The 22,788-nt window shown below is 42.9% G+C and overlaps 2 protein-coding genes across 2 annotated transcripts in view; one reads left to right on the top strand and one right to left on the bottom strand.

The window, feature by feature from the left end:
* Positions 1 to 2,890, bottom strand: part of AP2A2 (adaptor related protein complex 2 subunit alpha 2) — a 52,462-nt gene extending 49,572 nt beyond the window's left edge. The window contains 1 exon segment of the mRNA XM_086614114.1: positions 2,773 to 2,890. Within this exon segment, the coding sequence (XP_086470240.1) occupies positions 2,773 to 2,839 (67 nt within the window). The 5' untranslated portion in view covers positions 2,840 to 2,890.
* A 9,251-nt stretch (positions 2,891 to 12,141) lies between these two features.
* CHID1 (chitinase domain containing 1) overlaps positions 12,142 to 22,788 on the top strand; it is a 192,907-nt gene continuing 182,260 nt past the window's right edge. The window contains exons 1-7 of the mRNA XM_086613453.1: positions 12,142 to 12,236; positions 12,886 to 13,052; positions 14,471 to 14,620; positions 15,475 to 15,607; positions 16,645 to 16,689; positions 18,033 to 18,139; positions 19,474 to 19,535. Coding sequence (XP_086469579.1) covers positions 12,927 to 13,052; positions 14,471 to 14,620; positions 15,475 to 15,607; positions 16,645 to 16,689; positions 18,033 to 18,139; positions 19,474 to 19,535 — 623 coding nt within the window. The 5' untranslated portion in view covers positions 12,142 to 12,236; positions 12,886 to 12,926. The remainder of the gene's footprint in view (positions 12,237 to 12,885; positions 13,053 to 14,470; positions 14,621 to 15,474; positions 15,608 to 16,644; positions 16,690 to 18,032; positions 18,140 to 19,473; positions 19,536 to 22,788) is intronic.

Raw genomic sequence — 22,788 nt, 5'->3', positions numbered from 1 at the left:
AAGCATTTCCAAAGGCAGACAGTCTAAAATTACATTAAGTATCCCCCTGAAGTTTAGGTTATTTTATTACCTTGAAATCACACGCTGTGCATTCACTTGAGCAGTCAGCACACAACTGTATTTTCAATATTCAGCAATATCTATAATGCAGATTCCTCATCTGTGCAAGATCTTATTAGCAAAAACCCTACAAACCATGTTCCAACACTACTTATAATCTGGAACAGATGTAGTCAAACCAAAAACGTCAGGCCCTTGTGGTAGTACTACAAAGAGATTAATGAGTCGAACAAAGCCAAAATTAAGACTGAAATCAAGAATGCCAGCAGGCATTTTGCACGTCAGTGCAACTGTCAGATACTTAGTCCAACTTTAAGGCTGGAACAGAGGTTAAGAGCTGCACGTGGGCCCAAGCTTCCCTCCCATCTCAGAACAGAAACATTTTCTTAGATTTACAAATCAAAAGTTTCTGTTCACCTAAACAGCTGATACTTTTTGTTCTTAACAAGTATCTAGCTCCTCACTCTGAAGAGTGAAAGATGGAATTTAAGCCAATACTGGTGCCTGCAAAACACAGAGTCTCTTGAGAGTGCTCTCAAGTATTTTTGGGAATCTTAGTCAGAGTATACCAGCCCGTGGTTAGCTGACAACACTCAGGAGCTCCCTTAAAGGAAAAAGATTCAAATGCTATTAGACAGCTATTTAGTAGCCGCATAGATCACCTACTAGCGGGAACCATCAGCTGTTTCAAAGCTATCTGGAAGATGCAGTTACTTTATTTGTTATGAAGATGAAAAAGATACAAAATTATAGCTCCCAAACAGCTGTCTGAACAGAGACAAAACATTAGAGAAATATCAGTATGTGTTTAAACAGTGAAAGTGTTAACATTTTATTTGTTTCACAAGCAAGTTATATCTTTGTCACTGTTGCAGACACCAAGCACATGAGAGGTTTGTTGTCCTGTCTGGACAGAGAGGTGGTTGTTCCATCAGAGTTCCCACACTGCCTATGCACTGGCAAGCTTATGGGGAAATCAGTAGTTAATTCGTTCTATCCTACTACCTTAAATCTTGTTATTCCACATCTCTAAACATAGTTTAGGAACTTAAGGGCTGGAATATTTCTTCTAGTATTCTCTTCTACTGAATTCCACTGAAAACAAGAGTGGACAACTGGATTAGCTAACTGCAAGACATAAGAGACACTGAAGAATAAAAACATACTACTTCTAGTTAACAAATGAAAACAATCATTAAAAAAAAAAATACTGGGTAGCTACAACAGCAAGCCATCAACAGTGTGGCACCAGGTGAAACTACACTACACATGCAGCTTGCATAGAATACCAGGGCACTGAAAAATTCTGAGTAAACAGTTGGGCCAACCAGACAAAGAACAAGAGCATCCACGTAACCTTGAACTACACATGCAAGAGTGAAGTCTGAAGAAGCCTAAGGACTTGCAACTCTATTCTGAAAAAACAGAGACAGCTTCTGCAGCAAGGAAGATTAACAACCTTTCATTTTACACATAAGGCCCCTGTTTACGTGGTTAGAAGTCCAAATCACCTGAATTTAGTTTAAGGAAACTCTGCCTTTAAACAGTCTCGTTTTATTGGTATAGTTTTCTCCCCAGCTTTTTGTATTAGAAGTCATCAACATGAAGATTTTTCCAAGCCAGTGTGGCTACCCCAATACAAGCCCAGTTAGATCCCCATAATTTGCATTAAGAAATTCTCCAAAACCACTTTCATCTATTAAACCTTACTGCCACTGCTTTTAAAGTAGCCTCAAGTTATCTACAGAGACACACAGGTGGACAAAATAGAGCTGTTTCATCACAGCAACCACAGTGACCTTAGCCCTTCCCCAGGCAATTCCTGCCACATCACACACTAAGATTTCCAGCTCAGATTAACATTAAAACTGCTATCACAGGCAATTCTCAGCCAAAAAGGAAGGCTGAGCGCTGAGGTGTGCCCCCAGCCATGCACCTTTACGCCCCACACCAAACACCAGGAGATTTGTACTCCTCTCTGCCCGGCTCCCCTCCATCTTCCCTTAGCAAGGACGCTTGCTCACACCCCTTTCCATCCCCTTTTCAATCCTGTGTGATCATCCCCAGAGCTGATTTCTGTCGAAGCAGAATTTCAGAGCCGGTTTAAGGCAAGGCCTCGCTCGCAGGCACCCTTACAGAGAGGCCTGCTCTGTCAGCGACGCTTTGAGCCGAAAGCCGCTCACGGATTCGGAAGGAGACCAGAGCCGCCTCTCTCCGGCCCGCCACAAACCCACCCGCATCCCGAACACACGCCGGCTTCACTCCAGCGCCTTATCAACAAGGACGACGGCGGCGGGCACCGACCTCTGGGCATCCCCTTCCGCCGGGGCAGTGCCCATAACGCCCGGCGCCCGTAACGCCCGGCGCCCGTAACACCCGGCGCCCGTAACACCCGGCGCCACTCCGCAACGGCGGGGGGAAAGGAAAAAAACCGCTCCGACCAACCCACCCAAAACGCACGAAATCGACGCAGCCGAGAGCCAAGCGCTGCCCCCTCGCCTCGCCGCGCCGCCTCCCCCACCGCCCCCCAAGGGCGCGGCGCCATTTCGCGAGTCGGGAGCGCTCCGAGCAACCCGCTGCGGGGGTGGGGGAAGACGAGAGCTCTGAGGAGAGGATTGCAGGCAAGAAGCCCCGGATTCACGGAGAAACAGCCCATGGCAACGGGCGGCCCGGCCCAGGCCCCGGCCCCGCCGCGCCTCAGACGCCACTCACAGTTCCGGATGTCGGAGATGAAAACCGCCAGGCCCCGCATCCCATCGCCCTTCGACACCGCAGGCATCGTGGCGCGCGATCACGGCCGCCCAGCGACACGCCAAACCGCCACAACTACCGCCGCCGCCGCCCGCTCTCCCCGCGGGGCTCTTCAGGCCGCTGCCGCCGCCACCGCCTCTGCAGCGCGCAGGCGCCGGGGCGGATGGCGCGCGCCCCCGCGGACGGCGGGCGCGCGGCGCTGTGGCGCCACCTGCCGCGCCGAGGCGGGGCCGCGCCCGGCCTCCCTGCGCCCGGCCTCCGCCCCGGCCTCCCTCCGCCCGGCCTCCGCCCCGGCTTCCCTCCTCCCGGCCTCCGCCCCGCCCGGCCTCCGCCCCGCCGCGGCGGGCAGCGGCCCTGGCCTCTGCCCCGCCTCCTTCCGCTGCGCCACGAGCATCCTCGCACGAGCTCGGGCCATCCTGCGGTTCGGGAGCAGTTTGGAGACCAAGCCCTGGAGATCGGTGGCACTGCTGCTGGGACGCGATTCCCAGGCACCACTGTCAGGGCGAATGGGCCCAGGCCGGCGTGAGGGGTCGGCAGGGCGACCTGGTACCTAATAACCCGTGCCCCTAATGGCTGAGAAGTTGTGTGATTTCTGGAGGAAAAATATCAGACTTTGCGGCTGCCCCAGAGGATGCAATTTCTGAGGGAGGAGGAGAAGGAAGGCAGAGCAGGGGACAAGAACGTTTGACTTCGTCAGTGAACTTTGAGCAGTCTGTTAATCTAGGACCTTAATTCTAAAACGTGGAGAGTGGAGTACAGACTCTATGGTTTGCCATGTAAGATCATGCTTTCTGCCAGCGCCAGCTCTAAAAGGGCCCCAAAACAGTGCACGGGACCTACTGTACGTACCCTGCATAGTCACTCTGAACATTTGCGAGTTCAAGAGCTACAACATGCAGAGCCACCTTCTGTCACGTACCCATCAGCTGTGTAGGTGATGCAGTTGCTGTGTCACACGTGGCGATTCATACAGCTCTGACTCCCTGGGCAGTGCAAACCCAGCGCCACGCGTTTCTCGTGAAGGCTGCGAACACGCAGAGTGACACAGTCCCATGCCACAACTGGTCCCCACATCAAAAACACTTCAAGGTTAAACTGTCTTAGACATGCCAAAGAGGCAGGACCACGCAGAGCATTTAATCTCGTCAGATGAAAATAGATTCAAAGGGTGTTAAAACCAGACTAGTCTGCCTAACCGAAAGTACGGTGGGAGTTTCAGTTGTCACGCAAGTGATTAGTGTGCTTAGTGGATTATAATAACCTGTAGAATCGTAGGTTTTAGGGCTACTGGAGACGAGTCGGTCATTTCCTATATTGTCCTGTATACTTCAAGCCATTTCATTTCACCTCTTCTTTTTTTTTTTTTCTTTTCCCCTGAATTCAGCCCAGTATCTAGCTTTTAGCTACAGCCTGTCTTCCAGAAAGGCACTCACTCTTGATCTGACACCATCAAATTCACTGTTTCCCACGATATTTAGTTCCCATGGCTAATCCCCCTTATCAAGAGCTTGCATTTTATTTAAATTTATCAAGCTCCAGTGCCTTTAAGTTAATGATACATTTTTCTCTCATAGATAAAGAACTGCATCACACTTGATACCATCTCTCTGATAGTGGCTGTGAAGTCACCTCTCAAGTGTCTGTTTTGCATGTTTTCAGGATACATAGGTAACATGAGTGCTTTTTGGTTGTGTAAGTATCTGTTAGAAAGACAAGATGACAGTATGTGGTAGTCACACTGTTTCTCCCTGGATCCATTTTGTAGACTGAGTGCAACTTCAGGCATTTGTGCACAACTACTCTTAACGTTCGATTCAGATTCCCTGCATCTGTAGGCTTACGTGAAGAAAACTCTCCTTTTTCATAGCTTTACAAACAGATTTTGATGCTTAACAATAATTTCCGGTAACCTTTGAAGCTGAAAACTGCAGACGTCACTATGTAGGAGTTTCTCTTTCAGAAAAAAAAAAAAAATTTTTTGAGCTAGCCACAATGTTGAAATAATTTCTACTCTTAAGAGCACAGTGACACCTATAGGCTACGTGCATCAGTCCTGCCTGGCTGTGTTCCGGTCCGTACTGCAACTGCAAGTCACCCAGGCACACTTAAACTGCCTTTTAAGTGGCAGCTGAAATACGGACAACATTGCAGCTGTTGCAGTACCAAGCTAAGCATCAACTGCAAATTCTGCTTGAGAACTGGGGTGAATATTCAAGCAGTTCACCTATGTGGAGCTCTCTCGTTTTGTAACTATACTGCCAAGTATTTCATTTGAAATGGCTCAGTATGCAGTACAGATACCTGCGTTATTTTATGTTAACCTCCTTTGCCTGACTTTTGAGGCTTTACTGTTTTCATCCTTGCTCCCTGTCTTCTTTTTGCCTCAACGAAGGCTTATGCAATTATGGCAAATGTGTCTGCCCTTACTGCCTCATAATTTAGAACTTATTAGCCCATTTCAGATAGTTTTGGTATGGAGAATACACAAGTTTTATGTGAATAAATAGTTAGCTAGAGGAAAGAGAGCCCGTAATGGCCTCTAGATGCACCCTGACTGAAAGAAACACAGTAACGTGAGCTCAGCTGGTTTTAATACAGCACAGCTTCACACTAGGCACAGCCCTTTACGTATGCGCTGACTTAATAAATGTGGAACATGTTTTGGTTTGAGCTTAACATCTACAAAGCACCAGTCTGAGAAAAAACAGAGATTTCATTATTTCCATCCATCCCAAGATGTCGTGATTTTTAAAGAGATTTCTAATTACTGTAAAATCAGCATTAAAGGGAAAATAGTCTCAAGAAATGCTTTCCTATTACACAAAATGTTGTGCAGCACATTTGTTTACCAACAAATCCACAATGTCTATGCCTTCTTTCCCATGTCATGCATTAGTTGCTTCAATCAGTTTCAGAATTTCATTGCACTTTGGTGCAAAGACTTGATTACACTGACCTTCATAAAACTAGTACCATTAAACGGAATCGATTCAGCTGGTGAGTATCCATTTGTGGGAACTAGAGAAAGGGTATTGTTCCTTCCCTTTGTTACTTCTGTCAGATTTGTCCCTTACACCACCAGTTATTGCTTTTTTCTGCTCCTCATGGTCCTTCTAACCATTGCTGGAAGCAGAAAGAGCTAAGGAGAAAACAGAACTGGTGGCTCCTCCACGTGTACACTCAATCATGTTTCTCTACTTGACATCTAACATTCACTATCCGTTAACATAGAGCACAGGTTTATCAGCAGTGCCTTCTGCCATGTCAGAGCATCAGATGTGCTGCTTTCAAGATGAGGAAGTATAAAGTTAGGATAATACCACTATCACAAAACCCTAAACTTCCAGAAATTTGCGACAGATCTGCCTAGATCTTTTCTTTCCAGCGAGCTCCTCAATGACCCATAGGGGTTTACACTCAAAACACTAGGTTTATATTAAAATGTAGAATAGGATACTTAAGCTTTAAAATGAACTCTAAGAGAGTAGAGAAGATAAAAGAAGGGTGAATAAAGGTTTTATAAACAAGATCTCCTCTGCCACTTGCATGCTGGCAGAGTAACATCAGCCAGCTGGGTGGCTTTGTGAGTTGCAGTAAATGCTGTATAATTCCTTCTAGTTCATAGGACATTTTTTTTTTTTTCCATTTAATCTCTGAGGTCCTTCTGCTGTTTCTCTTAGCTTTCTTTCTCCTTAACTACGAGCTTCCACTCATTTCTTGCTAGCACACCATTTTTATTTTCTGACTATGCCCAGTTGTTTGCCAGGAAAGCACACTTCTACTCTCCCTCAGGTGTCGTATCTCATTCAGGTACTGTTTTTTTTAAAGGAATAATAGTGTACAGACTGAAAGCACAGAAATAAAACTGATATGGTCTATCACAGGCAACCATACCTCATTTTTAAACTTATTTATGCCTCTTTGAGCTGGCCACAAATCCATAGAATTACAGCAAAAAACCTTATTGTCAGTAATAATAATCAAAATCAGTAACTGCTAGAGTATGAGGAAAAAAAAACAAAAAGAAAACTGATCAGTATTTTATGTAAAATACTCACCTTTGAAGCTCAAGGCCTTTTCATTTTGAGAAAAAAAAAAGAAGTTAAGATGCACGACATATAATTCCATGAAAAGCAAAGTGAAATTTAATAAGTTACAATTAGTTACATAGAATCATAGAATCATGGAATGGTTTGGGTTGGAAGGGACCTTAAAGATCATCTAGTTCCAACCCCCCTGCCATGGGCAGGGACACCTTCTACTACACCAGGTTGCTCAAAGCCTCATCCAACTTGGCCTTGAACATTTCCAGGGATGGGGCATCCACAACTTCTCTGGGCAACCTGTTCCAGTGTTTCACCACCCTCATTGTACAAAATTTCTTCCTTAGATCTAATTGAAGTCTACCTTCTTTCAGATTAAAGCCATTGCTCCGCGTCCTATCACTACATGCCCTTGTAAAAAGTCCCTCTCCAGCTTTCCTGTAGGCCCCCTTTAAGTACTGGAAGGCTGCAATAATATCCCTCCGGAGCCTTCTCTTCTCCATGCTGAATAGCCCCAACTCCCTCAGCCTGTCTTCATAGCAGAGGTGCTCCAGCCCTCGAATCATCTTCGTGGCCCTCCTCTGGACCCGCTCCTGCAGCTCCATGTCCTTCCTGTGTTGGGGATTCCAGAGCTGAACACAGGATTCCAGGTGGGGTCTCACGAGAGCAGAGTAGAGGGGCAGAACCACCTCCCTCGACCTGCTGGCCACGCTTCTTTGGATGCAGCCTAGGATACATTTGGCTTTCTGGGCTGCCAGCGCACATTGCCGGCTCATGTTGAGCTTCTCATGCACCAGCACTCCCAAGTCCTTTTCCTCAGGGCTGCTCTCCATCCATTCTCCACCCAGCCTGTACTTGTGCTTGGGATTGCCCTGACCCACATGCAGGATCTTGCACTTGGCCTTGATGAATTTCATGAGGTTCGCACAGGCGTAGGGGGAACTTAGGTGCTGAGATGCCCAGAATTGTGGCACCCAGCCTTCAAGTATCTGGGTACCTCCCTGGCTCTAGAGAAGGAATTCATAGTGCTAAGTTCAGTTACTGAATTTGGTAAGTGGTACACGGGGTAGGCAGCGGGAGTTAAACAAGATACATTCATGATTCCTAGAACGGATACATATTCTTGTCTCTTTGGAGAACACTGAATATGTAAAAGCATAAACATTTCCTTTTAGTCTTGCTTAGTGGAATGTCAGCCTCTGGTGTGGACTGCCCAATACCTTGTAGATGTGTTAAAAATTTGGGTGCATCCTTACATATAAGAGATAAGATCTGTGATTCCCTTACAGGTAGCTACAGCTCTCCTCAATGGCAGCATATACCTGTCAACTACTTGCAGCAAACCTTTGGATCAATCCCACTAAGGCTACAAGAAAAAGAGTCTAGAGGAGGATGTGATGCGAATGCAACACAGGAAATGATAGATTTCATTACAGAGAGACTGGAAACAAAACTGTTTTTTCATGCCCTCATGCCTTATCTCAGCTGTTCCTGCTATTTAGGAGGGTAACCTGGAAGCACTTGAACTTTGTGAGAGGTGGACAGCATGTTACAAACCAACAGAAAATCTGGTACCACATCAATTGTAAGTTGCTTTATTACCGTTATGCAACTTTTAAATTTGGGGCAGTTTCTATACGAAAATGTACTGTGTTTCACACATGCCTATCAAGCAGTTCTATGAGAAGAAAAAAATCACCACTTCTTTAGTGAAAGCTGAGGGATTCAGAGGTGTTTTGGTGACACCAAAAAAGTGGGATGAGACATTCCTTTTCCCTGCTCTTTAGTCTGTAAGTGTGCGAATCCAAATGTGCTGGTGAGTGCCAGTTTCCTTTCTGACGTCCTTGCTAGAATTTAAATCCGTGTGATCTAGTGCACAGAGAAAGCGTAACACTGCAGTTCTTAGCTCTTGCCAGAGAGACCATACCTCAGGTTCACTGGCAAGACTTTTGTTCAGAGGCAAAACATTTCTATTTTTCTTTTCAATGCTAAAGAATGTTTATGAAGATCTTCATTACATAAGAGGAAATGAAAGAGGACAGATCAGGAGGAAATAAGGCAGCCTTTCAGTTCAGCTTCTGGAAGGTTGCACCAAGCTGCAACCAACACAGAAAGCAGGTCACAGAAAGGCTTCTGCTGGGAAGCACGCTGCCGGGATATAGGAGGCTTGCCCCTACATCACAATGTAACACATCCACTTTTATCAAGTCTTTTGATATGGTATTTAGCCCCTGCGAGCAGCCCATGAAATCAGAGGGTTACATCACAACTTCGGCTGCAGTAACACCAGTAGTAGCACAGCCATGTTGTATGTAAAAACACCAACTGTAGAAGGTCAAAACAGAAGATAATAAAAATCTCGATTTAGAAGACAAACTTTTATTTTAACGCCTGTTAAGGGCTCTCTGAGACGTGACTGTTCTGCAGAACTGCGTTAGCAGCACTGCCTGCCGACTCCCCGCAGCAGTGTCTACACGACCATGCTGCCTCCAGGCCAGCGCACGTGTCTACCTGGAACTCCCTGCTCAGCTACACTGTCAGCTACCGCTTGGAACGAACCAAGAGGCTCTCCAAGGGGATTTACCCTGGGATTTACCCAGACCGCGACTCACGGTCGCGTTCTGCAGGCACCGATAAGCACCAACGCCGCCCCACACCTGCGGCCCGGGCAGGGTCGGCCTCTGCCCCGCCTCCCCGCGCCCATCGGCACCGCCTGGCCGCCATCTCACGGCTCCCAACAGCTACCCGCGGCCCTCCTCCCCCGGAACGCCGCCTCCGCGCTGCCCGTCAGCCGGTGGGGCGGTGCCGCCCGCCTCTACTTCCGCGGCGGCGGCGGGCGGTAGGTGGTGGCAGCGGAGGGCCGGCCGGGGGGAGGGAAGGGGCGGGCGGTCAGGCTGTGCTGCGGCGGGGCGGCGGCCCGCGGCCTACGCCGTCGGGGCGGGGGGTGGTGCGGCGTCCGGGGGCGCTTGAGTGGGCCGGGGGCAGCCCGGCCCCCGGGCGAGCCCGCTGGCTCGGCGGGCTTGCAGGCTGCCGGGGGTCTCAGGTCTGCATGGGAAGCTGGCGAGAGGCAGTTGTTACTATCCGAGTAAAGCACCTTGCAAGAGGAAAGGCACTCATGTTTACACGTGTTAGAAACGGGTTTATTTTCACTCTTTTCGCTCCTGAATCTAGCTTTTTTTTAATTATTATTATTTAATTTAAAAACACATCAGCAGTAGGTTTCTTAGGCTTCCTTTACGGAGTGTTAACAGACTCCTGCAGCAGCAGTGGTTAAAATCTAGTTTCTTCTTTAGAAATAAAGTGTAAACATTAACTCTGATTTCCAAACAGTTACTGTGCCAGCCTCTAAGTTAGTTTCTTTGGTTGCTTCTGTCGGACAGTCTAACCCTATGTCAGCTTTTGTCCTTTTTAAAAGCAAAGGTACATTTAAAACTACAGACTGAAAGTATGTTACCTCACGTGGAGGCTCAGGTTAAACAACGTTTGTGACCTGGCTTAGAGAGAAACCTGGGCTTCAAATCAGTTTTGTCAAAAGATGTTTTAAACCTTAAATTTTCCGTAGTACTGGTTGAACAAGAATGCAAACAGAGTCGATCTTCAATTTCACTCGCGTTTTGCAGTGATACAGGAAATAAACAAGAATGACAAGCTACTACCGTTCTACTCAGTTTAGTGAGTTTGAGGGGAATTAAGATCATGCAGGAGGGTTTGTAGAAGAAAAACTTGATGGGGGTCTGGTTTTGTAAAGCTTGCAAAATTCATGCTCATAGTTTCCATAAAGACCATTTAAAGTTTGGCTAATTATCTTCATGTAGTAGAGTGGTACTGTCTACTTAATTTTCACTAAATCAATGTTGTTAAAGAATAAATTATTAAAATAAGGTTCCAACCAAGAGCTGATATTGGACTGTCACTGGCAGAAACCATTTTGCCACAGACTCAGTGCTTTCCATAGATCTAGGAGTGATGTTCACGTAACAATAATTGGCAGATGGATATGATCGTGTCAAGGAAATGAGCATATTTTGATGTCTATAAAATTAGAGTTCAGTGATGGTTTTTTAAACCTCTGTGCTTCAGCTGTTGAACATTATCTTCTCTTCAGGGAAGTGGCTACTGTTGCTAATAGTTTCTGAAAGTGAAATCAAACACCTCTAAATCAATATATACCAGCTTCTGGAAAAATTGATATCCTGTCCAAATGGTTGCAGCTTGTATTGACTATTGAGGCTCTCAGCTGTTGCTCTCTGCAGTAGTTTTGATTCTGCCAAGCTAGATGGAGCTGAGTAGATGCTATCAAGAGCAACCTGCTTTGCCTTAATTTTTTAGGATGTGGAAAACAAGGGGGTTACAAGTGACCTTGAAGTCAAAGTAGAAGCATAACACTTTAACTATTAATAATAGCGAATTTTAAATGGTATAGCAATTTAACTTTTATCCTGCCCTCTGGATCCAAGAAGTATTAGAAGGCTTTCTTGGGGTATTTTGCAGTCTTTATAAGGCTTGACTAAAGCCTTCAAATAATTTCGTACATGAAGTTTTTGATGCTCTGTTCTTTGGTGCTAGTGGCATTGTTTTTTTCAAGCACTTGTGCTGCCATCATCCTTCTGCTTTGTTCCCTAATCACGTACTCCTCTCTGTTTTCCTGCAGAATCCCTAACTCCAGCAATAAATATCTCTGCTTTTTAAAACCTCGCAGCCTGCCACATCCAAATATGCTTAAGTTTATTGAGCTGTTGATGTCATCTCTGCATTACCACTGTTGGCCTCAAATAGCTGCTCTTTCATTAAGTGCACTTCCCGTTAACCTTTAAGGTTCCTTCTGCTGTCATGTTACTGCCACAGTACCCCTTTAGAGTGCTCTGCTGTGGGACCCCTCACCTTATGTTTTGTACAGAAGCAAAATAATCAGACTTTGAGCAGCACTTGTTACCTGTGCCAACAGAACACCAAGTCTTATAAATATGACTTGAAAGAATGAGCTCATAAGTTTTTCAAGTGAGTGGTGGAAATGTTAGTTCTTCAGAGTAATACAGGAAGCATGAGAATTTTTTAAGTTTGATAAAACTTCGGAAAATTATGGGAAAGATAACCTTTTGTCTTCTCCATTAGGATCTCATAATTATGAGCTACTAGCTTATTATAGAGGAAAGCTAGTTCTATTTTGGTAATTAGGACTTCCAGAATTAGTAACAGGTTGTTTTTCTTCATTCTGGTATTTTACCTCCTTTCACCCTGGTTCCCCTAATGCTAAGTATTTTTTTTCTCTGTTTTCTCCGTAGGAAAACCAATGTGAGTCATGAATGAGTAGAGGTTGAAAAACAAGCTCTGGCTTTATTTGAATTTTTTTTCCTGTAAAATCTTTCTTCTGACAGAACTAAGGTGTGATAGATAAATAGCACTGAACAGAAGTTTTCTCTGTTAATTCTCAATTCTTTTATCTGGTGCTAGGACAAACTGTCAAAGTCATTCTTCTACACGAAAAGGACCCCGGTTGTGTTTTTTTTTTTTTTTCCCCAATTCTTTGTGTATCACTGACTTGGCAAGGAATTGAAAGCAAAGTTGTCACCTAGTAGAGTAAAGGGACATAGCTATAACCGTATAGCTGTAATCGTTTCTGTCTCTTAATTAATTTGTGACTTGCTGACTGAGTTAGGCAGGAGCAGAAATGAATGGTATCCCTTATTTGCTATAGAAAAGGTAAGATGATACTATAATTGTTCTGGGCAGCAGGCATTTATCTCAGTTTCAGCTGTAAACTGTTATACTTGTTTAGGGATTCTTTAAAAGGGAAGCTGAAAGAGTCCAACCCACTTTCTCTCTGATACACCTACTAAAACAAGGGACAAAAAAAACATGTTTGAGCCTAGGAATCTTTTAAGATACTCTGCAATTTTGCTGCCACAGCAAGGCACTATTAAAACTGTACTGCCTTAATAAGTCTGACTCTAGAGGGCAGAAGATAAGACAATTGCTTGAATTTTCTTAGACAAGAAAACTGAACTAACATGTTACATTCTTCTGTTCACAGAGATTTGAACCCTTAGGTTTTCAGGGCAGCAGAATCTTGACATGGGGAAAAACACCATGAGAATTCTCTGTACTTCACTTTCTCTTACCATGATTTGCTGGCTAGCTGAAGGTACCCTGTCAAAAACGGATGCAAAGAAAGTTGCTACAAAAAAACTGGAAGAAAAGGTAAAAGAAATAACTGAAATTCTCGTCTTATCTAACATGCGTGGTGAACTAATTGAACTTTGGTAAAGGGACTCTCATTCTATCAAAACAGTGTTAAAAGCAACCGTGTATTTCCATTGAAACTTATGCTCGCAAATAAGGCTACCTGAAACTGTCCTTTCCTTCAGGTTTTATGAATGTTAGAAATGGTTTCACTCCTTGAACAAATATGATGTAGACTTCTGGAACTTTATCCCCTGTGCAAGCTACAGAAGCAGGAAGTTTTTGTCCCCTTGTGCATAGTTAAAGATGATGTACTTCCATTCCCTTGGAAGGGGATGTGGGGAGCAGTAGTTTGGGCCAAGAGTGCTTGGTCATTTACTGGTGGAAGGGAAGGTGTTCTCAGCCTTGCCAATAGGAAGGCTGCATCCTGACAGAAGAGTCTGAAGAGCCTTCTAACCAGCATTTCTTTGCAGGCAGAAGTGGTTCAGAGTCCTGTAGCAATCTGAGCGAGTGGAGCCAACATGCTGAAGTCTCTCTTAACTTGCTGAGCATGTTCTTGTTTCCTGCTTGTTTTCTTTCAAAACTGCAAGAAGGCACAGCAGTGCAAGAGAAAGGGTGTGTATGGAGAGGAAGTATATTTACCAGTGCTTATACCAAGTATAGGTATTTAGCGTTGCTAAGCACATTAGGTAAAAACGCAGACGTGTCCAAAATCCTCTCCTTAAATTGTAAGTATAGTTAATCCTTCTTTATGCAGATGCATCTCTTGTTGTTTGTATTGCTTGCTTGCTCAGTGTCTACCAGGAAGAAAATCTAGTCTGCAGGTAGTGAGCATAATACAAAGTGTTAAGACACAGGCCTTACCCCTGAAGTCCGTATGCTGAATCAATAGATGGTTTCTGTGTACTCACCACGCACGCTTTATTACGCCTTCTCACTCTGTTTCTGTCTGCTAAAACTGTGCTGTTTTAGTCGAAGCAGATCTTCCTTGAAGAAAGGTGTTCAGAATCTTGGCCTTCAGTAACCACAATGCAGCGTACTCAGTCCAAAATACATGCAGTTTAAAAGTTGTCTTCAAATTCTTGATTAAGAACTCCAAACCTCTTTTTATCGTTTGGGGTAACATGCCAGAAAGCACTGACTAGAGAGCAGAGCACCATCGGCTGTGGTGAATGATGTTCTTTAATCTTATCCCTTCTTGATTTTGTTTTTTTTCTGTTTATATGCATTTTGCCTTGCAAAGTAAGTTTACTGATGATGACATGTGGTTTCTGAGCACTTTCCTGTTTCAGTTTTAAATCAAACTGCTCTGCATCATTTAAAAGAGTGCTCAGAGTTTAATGATGTGATTTTTGATTTTTTTCTTTTTGAATTATGTTGCTATTGAAAGTGGCTGCTTCATATAACTGGTTCAAAAAACTGTCTTCTATCCCCAGACACTGCATTCTGATAAAAATGTGCAGGACCGAGGATTGGTAGTTGTGGATCCAAAGGCAAAGGATATTATACTGGAACACCAAAGTTACTGCTCCACGAAGATGAAGGAAAGACATTTCTCGGGAGATGTTCTGGGATATGTTACTCCCGTAAGTTAATGAAAGGAATAAAATTGGTGCTTTGAATGAATATGCAGCAGACTGTGCTAATCTGCAATCTTGCTGCCCTGCTTTAAATGCATTTGTACAATAATGGGAACTTCTGTTCAAATACAGTCAAATAGCCAGAGGATTATTTGAGAGCTGGCTTGGGATTCAGGTGGTCTCAAACCCCTTTTCTCCCATCCATCTCTTCGAGGGTGTCTAGGTCATACTGTTTTTCTTCTCCCTGGTAAAACAGAGATGATCGTGTTCTCTTGGCCTTGATGAGCCATGTGAAGTTGCAGTAAATTCAGACCAGGAGGGCTTCTAAGCGTCCTCATACTGTGCATCTACCAACTTGAACCTTCTAAACAAACAGCAGAAATTTTATACTGCTGTCAAACTGATCTCTTTTGCTGTCCAGGCTTATTGTTATTCAAAGCATCCTTTCTTGAGTAATGAATGTTTCTTCCTTTTGTTTAGAGGATGCTTTTCACTTGTTTCTGTCTTACACTGCTCAAGATAGAAATAGGTGCCCTATAAATTTTCACCTTTCTCAAGTTTGCTTGAACATAAATGCAGAATCTGTAAATTCAAAACTATATTGGAATCTACATGCAAATTCTTGTAGTTCTGGTGAATTTGCACAATTTGAAGATTGCCTTTCATGTAGCTATCAGTTTCCAGAGTACTTTCTTAACTAAATAAGAATAATGTCCCAAAAGGCTTCTTCAAACTAACAAATGGGGATCTAGCAAATGATTACATTTGTGTTAAAGAATTTGTATTGGTCAAAAGTAAAGTGAACTGTATGTCTTACTGTTGAGCCTCTCACTTTTTTTTTTTTTCCTTTTTTTTCTAAGTGGAACAGCCATGGCTATGATGTTGCTAAAATATTTGGAAACAAATTTACGCTTATCTCACCAGTCTGGTTACAAGTGAAAAGGAGAGGGAAGGAAATGTTCCAGTTCACTGGGCTCCATGATGCTGATAAAGGTGTTATTTTCTTTTAATATGCATTACAAAATTACTGGTCTTGTTGCAGACTGAGTGACTTTGGCAATAAGTACATGTAGGTTTTTCTGGTCTGCCATGGTGAAATAGTTTCATCTGTTACATTTTTTTGAGAGTTTTCTTCAGAGTGATCTTTTTTCTGTCCCTACCTGCTTCCACATGTGTACACAGTTTATCTGTCCAAACAGTAAGTAGAAAGATTGGCTCTTCTATCAGGTTGTCTGCAAAGCCACTTTTAAAAAAAAGGAAGGGACAAAAAATCTGTACAGACAGAAATAGTCCTTGGTATTTGCAGTTGTTTGCCTGTTGTGGTTTTTTTTTCTTCCCTCTGCAAGAACCTTTGGGTGAATTTCTTTTGGGAATGGAACATAAATTTAATCTGAAGAGAATTTTTTTCCTTCACTGTCAAGAAACTGGCAGCAAGTTCAGGTTTCAGCTAGTATGCTCTTAAATAATAATCAAATAGTTTATGGTTTTGAGCTTGATTGAAACATTTGTCTGTGGAATCTTATTGAAGCAGCTATAATTGATTGAAACATTTGTCTGTGGAATCTCATTGAAGCAGCTATAATTCTTACCGTGTTGTTGCCCACTAAAAATTCGTTCTGGTGCAATGACTGCCAAGAGGAGTGGATGGGACACTTGAAGGTATCATCTTAGAAGAAGGAAAAAAAAATTCCTCCCAGGTGATGCTTGGTGACTACAGAAGTGTTGTTCTGAGCAGGCAGTAAGATAGTTTCCATGATGAGGCAGAACTGTAAGCAGCAAAGAGGGGTTAGGTAGGGACTGTTGTAAGATTGTAGTAAATGCTAGTTTTGCTGTGGTGGAGGTGAATAGCTTCAAATTCTGTGCATTAGAAGATGTTTCATGTATGTTGGTTATGAACTAGTAGTCTGTGGCAGGAAGACAGATAGTATAAAACTATGCTACATTATTTGAAGAATGCTTGAAAATATGTTGTCATTGTCAACATCATTCATATTTTAACAGTTGTTCTCTTTCTTGATACTGTTTGACAGGCTGGATGAAAGATGTCAGAAAAACCTCCAAAAACATCAAAATAGGTGAGCCTCTGTTTTATGTTTATTTGTTATTTATCTTCATTAACTGCTAGCAGAGCAAGAGAAGGCTTTTTTTCCAGGTATATATGGGAGAAAGGGAGGTTGCTTTAGCATAGTTATATGAAGGAAGAAGTCTGAGAAGAAAAAGAAAAGCTGTTAACTGTGGATAGTTCAGTAACTGGAGTGTTGATCCTTTTGATGCCCTAATGTTTTGCCTCAACTTCTTATATTTGGATAAACCCTGGGTCACAGGGCTCTCTCTGGAGGGGTACTTTGTATATAGCACTACATGCTTACCTGGGGGAGTGGTTTTTAAACTTGTTGCTCAGGGGTTCTCCTTAGTTAAAAAGAAAAAAAAAATCCAAATCTGAGTCAGTCAGACTTCCCTGCATGATAGTAGAAAAGTCCTCCGTTGGCTTTTCTCCCCTTAAAGCTGGGAACTCAAGGGGTGTGCCACCATGTGAGCCTTTAGGAAAAATGGCAAACATTGCTCTAGAGATAATACTGTGCTAGACTTCTTACAGTTGCCTGCAGCAAGGATTCCATTGAACTGCGAAACCCTTCTTGATTCAGAAGGGAGTATGAAACTTGAAATGCATTAGAAAAATTGAATGCTCAGTCAGACATTTTAAATTACTTTAGCTGCCAGATGATAAAGCCTTCGAAATCTCTCTAGACTTTTCTAAAATACTCTTTTGCATCTTCAGTAGTTAGAAAGGGCTTAGACATAGCTCTGTATGAGTTGTTGGCTTTTCCAGATTGTCAACTGTTCCAACAGCGGTTTTCCTGATTCTTGTCTGACTGTTTTTAATGTTTTAAGTGTGTTGTTAGAAAAAGAAATTATGTGAGCTCAAGTGCCCACGTTTTCCAAAACAAAAATTTGTAATAGGGTCTTGAGATGAGTAGAAGAGTGAAGTTACATAAGGCTGTGTACAAAAGAGTAAATTAGAGTTTGAGGTGAACTTTTCTATCTTGTTCTTGTGGTAGAAGAGATGCACAACTTACAGAGAGATTGCTGTTTAATGTTGGTATTCTTTTAAGACTCTACTTGGTGCCCTAACTGACAGTTCAATTAAGATAGTTCAATCAAGTGAAAGTATCTTTTCTTAAATCTTGCATCAGTGCTGACCTTTATCTAAACATAAAACAAAGAAAAATGTTCTACTGTGTCAATTTATCTGTGCTGCTGAAGTTGGTCACAGTAAAAGAGCAACTATCTCAGTCTTGGAATATGTTGTTTAGTGGCATCTCTGCTTGTATCTGCTGTATTCTGTTTCTGCAGAAATATTCCAGTGTAGATAATAAATTCTTAATTTTCATGACTGATTGATGACTTTGCTTGATAGTGCCTCGAATTTTGTTTGATGGCTGGACTTACCAGGACTTCGAGAGTGTTTTTGGCAGTGAGGATGAGATAGAGGAGCTTTCCAAGAGCATGGTTCTGCTAGCCAAGGTAATAGAGTTTTTGCTAATGTTTATGAAATAGTGTGAGATATTTGATTCCTTTCATAATGGGTATTTTCTCGTTTCCAGTAGGTTTATATTCTACAGAATAAAATTCTGCTCAAAACAATAATGAGGCAGGATTATTAAGAGTGTGTCCTAGTAGGTGTCCAATTCCTGTAAATATGAGGTATAGCAACGCTTAAGTGCAGTTAAGCACAAGTCTAAAGTGAGACTATGTAAGTCTGATCAACATAACCTTTTTAAGTTATCGTTGACGGCTGCACTGGAGACTTTTGCCTGCTGTAAATCAAGACTGACAAAACCTCTTCCAAACAGCTCAATGTGTTTTTTCATAGGCAGAGAAAGGGTCACGGGTGCAATGAGTGCTGTTTTCTGTGTTACAGGGGTACATTCAGGCTCAGTGTGCTAGAGCTAATGAGCCACTTTTAATACCAAGAATAACTCACTGGTTATCTGTTAGTGTGCAGTTTTGCTCAGGTCTGATAAACCAGTTTCCTTAAAATGTTATGAGGCTGGGGAGAGGAGGAGAGGATTTCCTTTAAGGAATGGTTACTATTTGCTGAGGTTTTCCAGGCAGCCCCTTGGCTAATGGCTTCAGAGCTATGCATGTGTAGGACTAGACAAGTTGCACCCAAAAGACGTTCAACTTCAGTGGTTGGTTCATGACAGCCTGCTTAATTACTGTTAGAGTAAGTTTTCTCACTTGCTACACAATGTAAAGAAATCTTAATGTGCTGTAGAGGAAGATGGATGTAGAGGTAAACTGAATAGTTTCTTAAAATTTGTAACTGATACAACAATTTTTGGTCCTCAGTAACAGTTGGCCTCTTAAGGAAAGGGTACCCAAGTACAACGGTATCCTTGATCATGCTAAATATAAATTATCACAAGTGAGATTGTGGGAGGTGTTTGGAATCACGCCTGTTGTAAGTGAGCTTTTACATCTCTAGACTCAAGATCTCATGAGTTTTTTGTCAATATACAGGTAAATGTGTGTCAAATGATTTGCGTAACAACTATCTTTAATGGCTGAATGTTCCCAATATGATACTGGTTTATTCTGTGAGAACAGAAGTCGTGGGTAACTAATCAATATTATCAACTTTTGTATGTTTGTTAAATAATTTGTGCTTCTCGTTGACTTCTTCATGAAATGCTACATTAAAGACAAAGCTGGTAGAAGAATACAAAGCACGTTGAACCTGTAATAGCACGAGAAAAAGTACAGTAATTGTACACTTTGATACTGTTCTATCCTCTCTGATACAAACTTTTTGAATAAGTGTGGTGATTATGTTGTTGTTGCTTCCCTTTATTTAGAATGAAAATTTTGATGGTTTTGTAGTTGAAGTTTGGAGTCAGCTGGGAAATCAAAAGCGGACGTGAGTATAAGTCTCTAGGATGCAATTCATAAAAATTGGCTCTTTTAAAGCATCTTTTTAATATGTCCATGTTGATTTGGATTTGTTGTTATAAATGAGTGTCTTTCTAGGACAGCTGAAGATTGTTCCACTTTTCTTAGAATGAAGTAGAAGAGTTTACTCCACTCTACATGAGTGCAAAGGTTACGTAATAATCTTCATAGTGGACCTAGCAGACCACATTAGCCTTTCATACTTGCATTCTGCAAGATGTTACCATTGTACAAGGGTGAAGAGGGTACCTCAATTGGACACTTACTCAAATGTTGGCCCTGGCCTTTATTATAACATTGACTGGTTTGGGTTACTAGGTGAAGCTTGGAATCGCGGGATGCTTTCAAGACCACCGAATTTGAGTTGAGATTAGGAAACATTCCAAAGCTTCGTGTAGAGATCTTTTAGACATACTGAAACTAAAGCCAAAATCCCCAACCTGAAGCAAATCTAGGGAGAAACTGGCTTTCAGTTCTTGCAAGCACGGTACATTTAAAACTTTGGAGTTTTAATAATAAAAAGGTTTTTTCTAACCTTTTGGTAGCTCTGCTATGAAGTTTCAGTGAGTCTCAATTTATTGTAGCTGCTAAAACTAAAGGACTTACCCATATTAAGCTGTTTCCTGACATGTTCTAATCTGTTTTCCTTGAGCAAAATCCCCTTGGTTGTCTTAACATCTTGAACAGAATCAAGGTAAGGCAAACTCCAGACTGCTACTTCAGGAGGAAAAGGGAGAACTTGTGGTGAAATGAATGATTCAGTGCAGCAATATGAAGATTTTGTGTTCCCTCAGAAAACTGAGGTGTTCCCTCAGAACCTGATCTTCTCCTGCAGTGGGCAGTTCTTCATTCTCCCAGTCCCTGCCTTTGCCTTCCGTGACTTGGGCTGTGCCGCTGGAGCTCTTGCCAGAGCTCCAGCTCTTTTCAGAGAAAGAAGATGTTCTCAGAGAGCAGGATGGTAACTGTCTCCTTTGCTCCAAGTCAGTAATGTTTGATCATATGTGGCCACCTGTGAACAAGGCTTTAGTGTTATCCTAATTTAAAATGTGAAAGATGACGTTTGGCAGAAAAACATGAATAGAAACAGAAGTTATGAACTGCAGATTTTCTTCCTCTTCAAGACCAGTTTTGATTTAAGTGCTTCGTTGTAAACTCATTTGTGGTTTTTTTTTTTCCTCCCTTTATTTTCACTCCCTTAGAAACAGTTAGGGTGTTTAAGTTGCAAAATACCTTGTGTTGGGCTTCCCTCCTCAGAGGCAAGCGTTCTGAATAAGGCTAGTCTAGGCAGCAAGCTGAAGCTAGGCTTGTGTGTGGAATAACAGTTGTTTTGTGAAAGTAGGAGAAGCACATCATTACATTAAGATTTTGTCTCATGATGCTTATGAAGTTATGGGACCAATGTCTTCATCCTGAAATTAAGTCAGTTTGTCTATTACTTGCTCTAAAACTGGATGGCCTGGCTATCCAGTGCCCCAGGAGTTTTCCCTATCACTGTTTTTTGGAGTGAACAAGTGCTTTGAACAGATCTTAAGGGGCAGAATTAAATGAACTTAGGATCTTTGCAAGCCTATATTTTCATTGCACTTTGGGGATCGGTTAATTTCCTTTTGAACAGCACAGTTATTCCTGATAAATGGGTAAGCATGGACCGTCTTCTGCTTTGTTTCTCTCTGCCAGAAGAGAATCGGAGCAGCCCATGACCCCTTTAGCCCACAGAGTGGCAGCATTGTAACGTGATTCATACCTGATCATCCTTGTCAGATGTGTCTTTCGGAAGTGACAAACACCAGTAGTAAAACACGTTCTTAACCTTGGAGGGGTGGGGGTCAGTTGACAGGTAGATGTCAACACAGAGGTGACCCCGAATCCTTTGGAGGTGTGAAGCGTTCATAGAACAGCAGTTGTGCATGCTCCATATAAAACATCTGTATTAACTGGCAGGTACGTAGTGTAGGCTTTCCTGATGCACATCCTTCAAGGTCAAACACCTGGAAGTAGCTTAACGTACTTCTAAGTAAAGGAACAGAAGATCATAATGATGCTTCTTAGGAACCGACAGTCTTCCTTCAAATTACTTTCAGAACTGTCTGACAATACAAGGAGACCTGACTAGCTAATACAATTTATTCCTGTTGCTTAGTAGGAACATGTTTTATTAAAAAAAAAAAAAAAAAGAAAAGTGAGGTTTTTTTTCTGAAAGATAAGGAAGGGTCTCACATAAGCAGTTAACAACAGACAGCATGTGTTATGATATGACAGAGTGGTGGTGTGGATCTAAATAAACAATATTTCACTTAGAATCACGGTTTTGATTTTTCAAAACCTGAAGTGAGTGGATATCTAGCTATTAAATTAATAAATCATAAAATGGCACTCAGTTATTCTAGTGCATCCCCTCTGTGTTGAGTGGAAATCATTCCTGTTATTTTTTTAATACTGTTCTGGCAAAGACCCATGATCCCATCTAGTGCACTGCCTTAGTGGTACAGGAACATTTAATATAGCACCGGTTTCTTTATCAGGTTTAAAATGACTAGAGTGTGAGATTTGCTTCTGGAAGGTCTGTGCTTGATATGGCGTTTCAGCTACAAAATCAACATCCGCTCTCTAAAGACAATGCACAGTGATACAGTGGGATCGAGTGCACCCTCAGCAAGTTTGCAGATGACACCAAGTTGTGTGGTGTTGTGGACACGCTGGAGGGAAGGGATGCCATCCAGAGGGACCTTGACAGTCTGGAGAGGTGGGCCTGTGAGAACCTCATGAAGTTCAACAAGGCCAACTGCAAGGTCCTGCACGTCAGTCGGGCCAATCCCAAGCACAAGTACAGGCTGGGGGGAGAATGGGTTGAGAGCAGCCCTGAGGAAAAGGACTTGGGAGTGCTGGTGGATGAGAAGCTCAACATGAGCTGGCAATGTGCGCTGGCAGCCCAGAAAGCCAACCGTATCCTGGGCTGTATCAAAAGAAGCGTGGCCAGCAGGTCGAGGGAGGTGATTCTGACCCTCTGCTCTGCTCCCGTGAGACCCCCCCTGGAATACTGTGTTCAGCTCTGCAGTCCCCAACACAAGAAGGACATGGAGCTGCTGGAGCGAGTCCAGAGGAGGGCCACAAAGATGATTCGAGGGCTGGAGCACCTCTGCTATGAAGACAGGCTGAGAGAGTTGGGGCTGTTCAGCCTGGAGAAGAGAAGGCTCCGGGGTGATCTTATAGCAGCTTTCTAG

The sequence above is a fragment of the Tauraco erythrolophus genome, chromosome 6, assembly GCF_009769465.1.
Source record: "Tauraco erythrolophus isolate bTauEry1 chromosome 6, bTauEry1.pri, whole genome shotgun sequence".
In the NCBI taxonomy this organism is placed as follows: Eukaryota; Metazoa; Chordata; class Aves; order Musophagiformes; family Musophagidae; genus Tauraco; species Tauraco erythrolophus.
The sequence above is the reverse complement of the archived record's forward strand: the minus strand, read 5'-3'. Positions and strand labels throughout refer to the sequence as shown.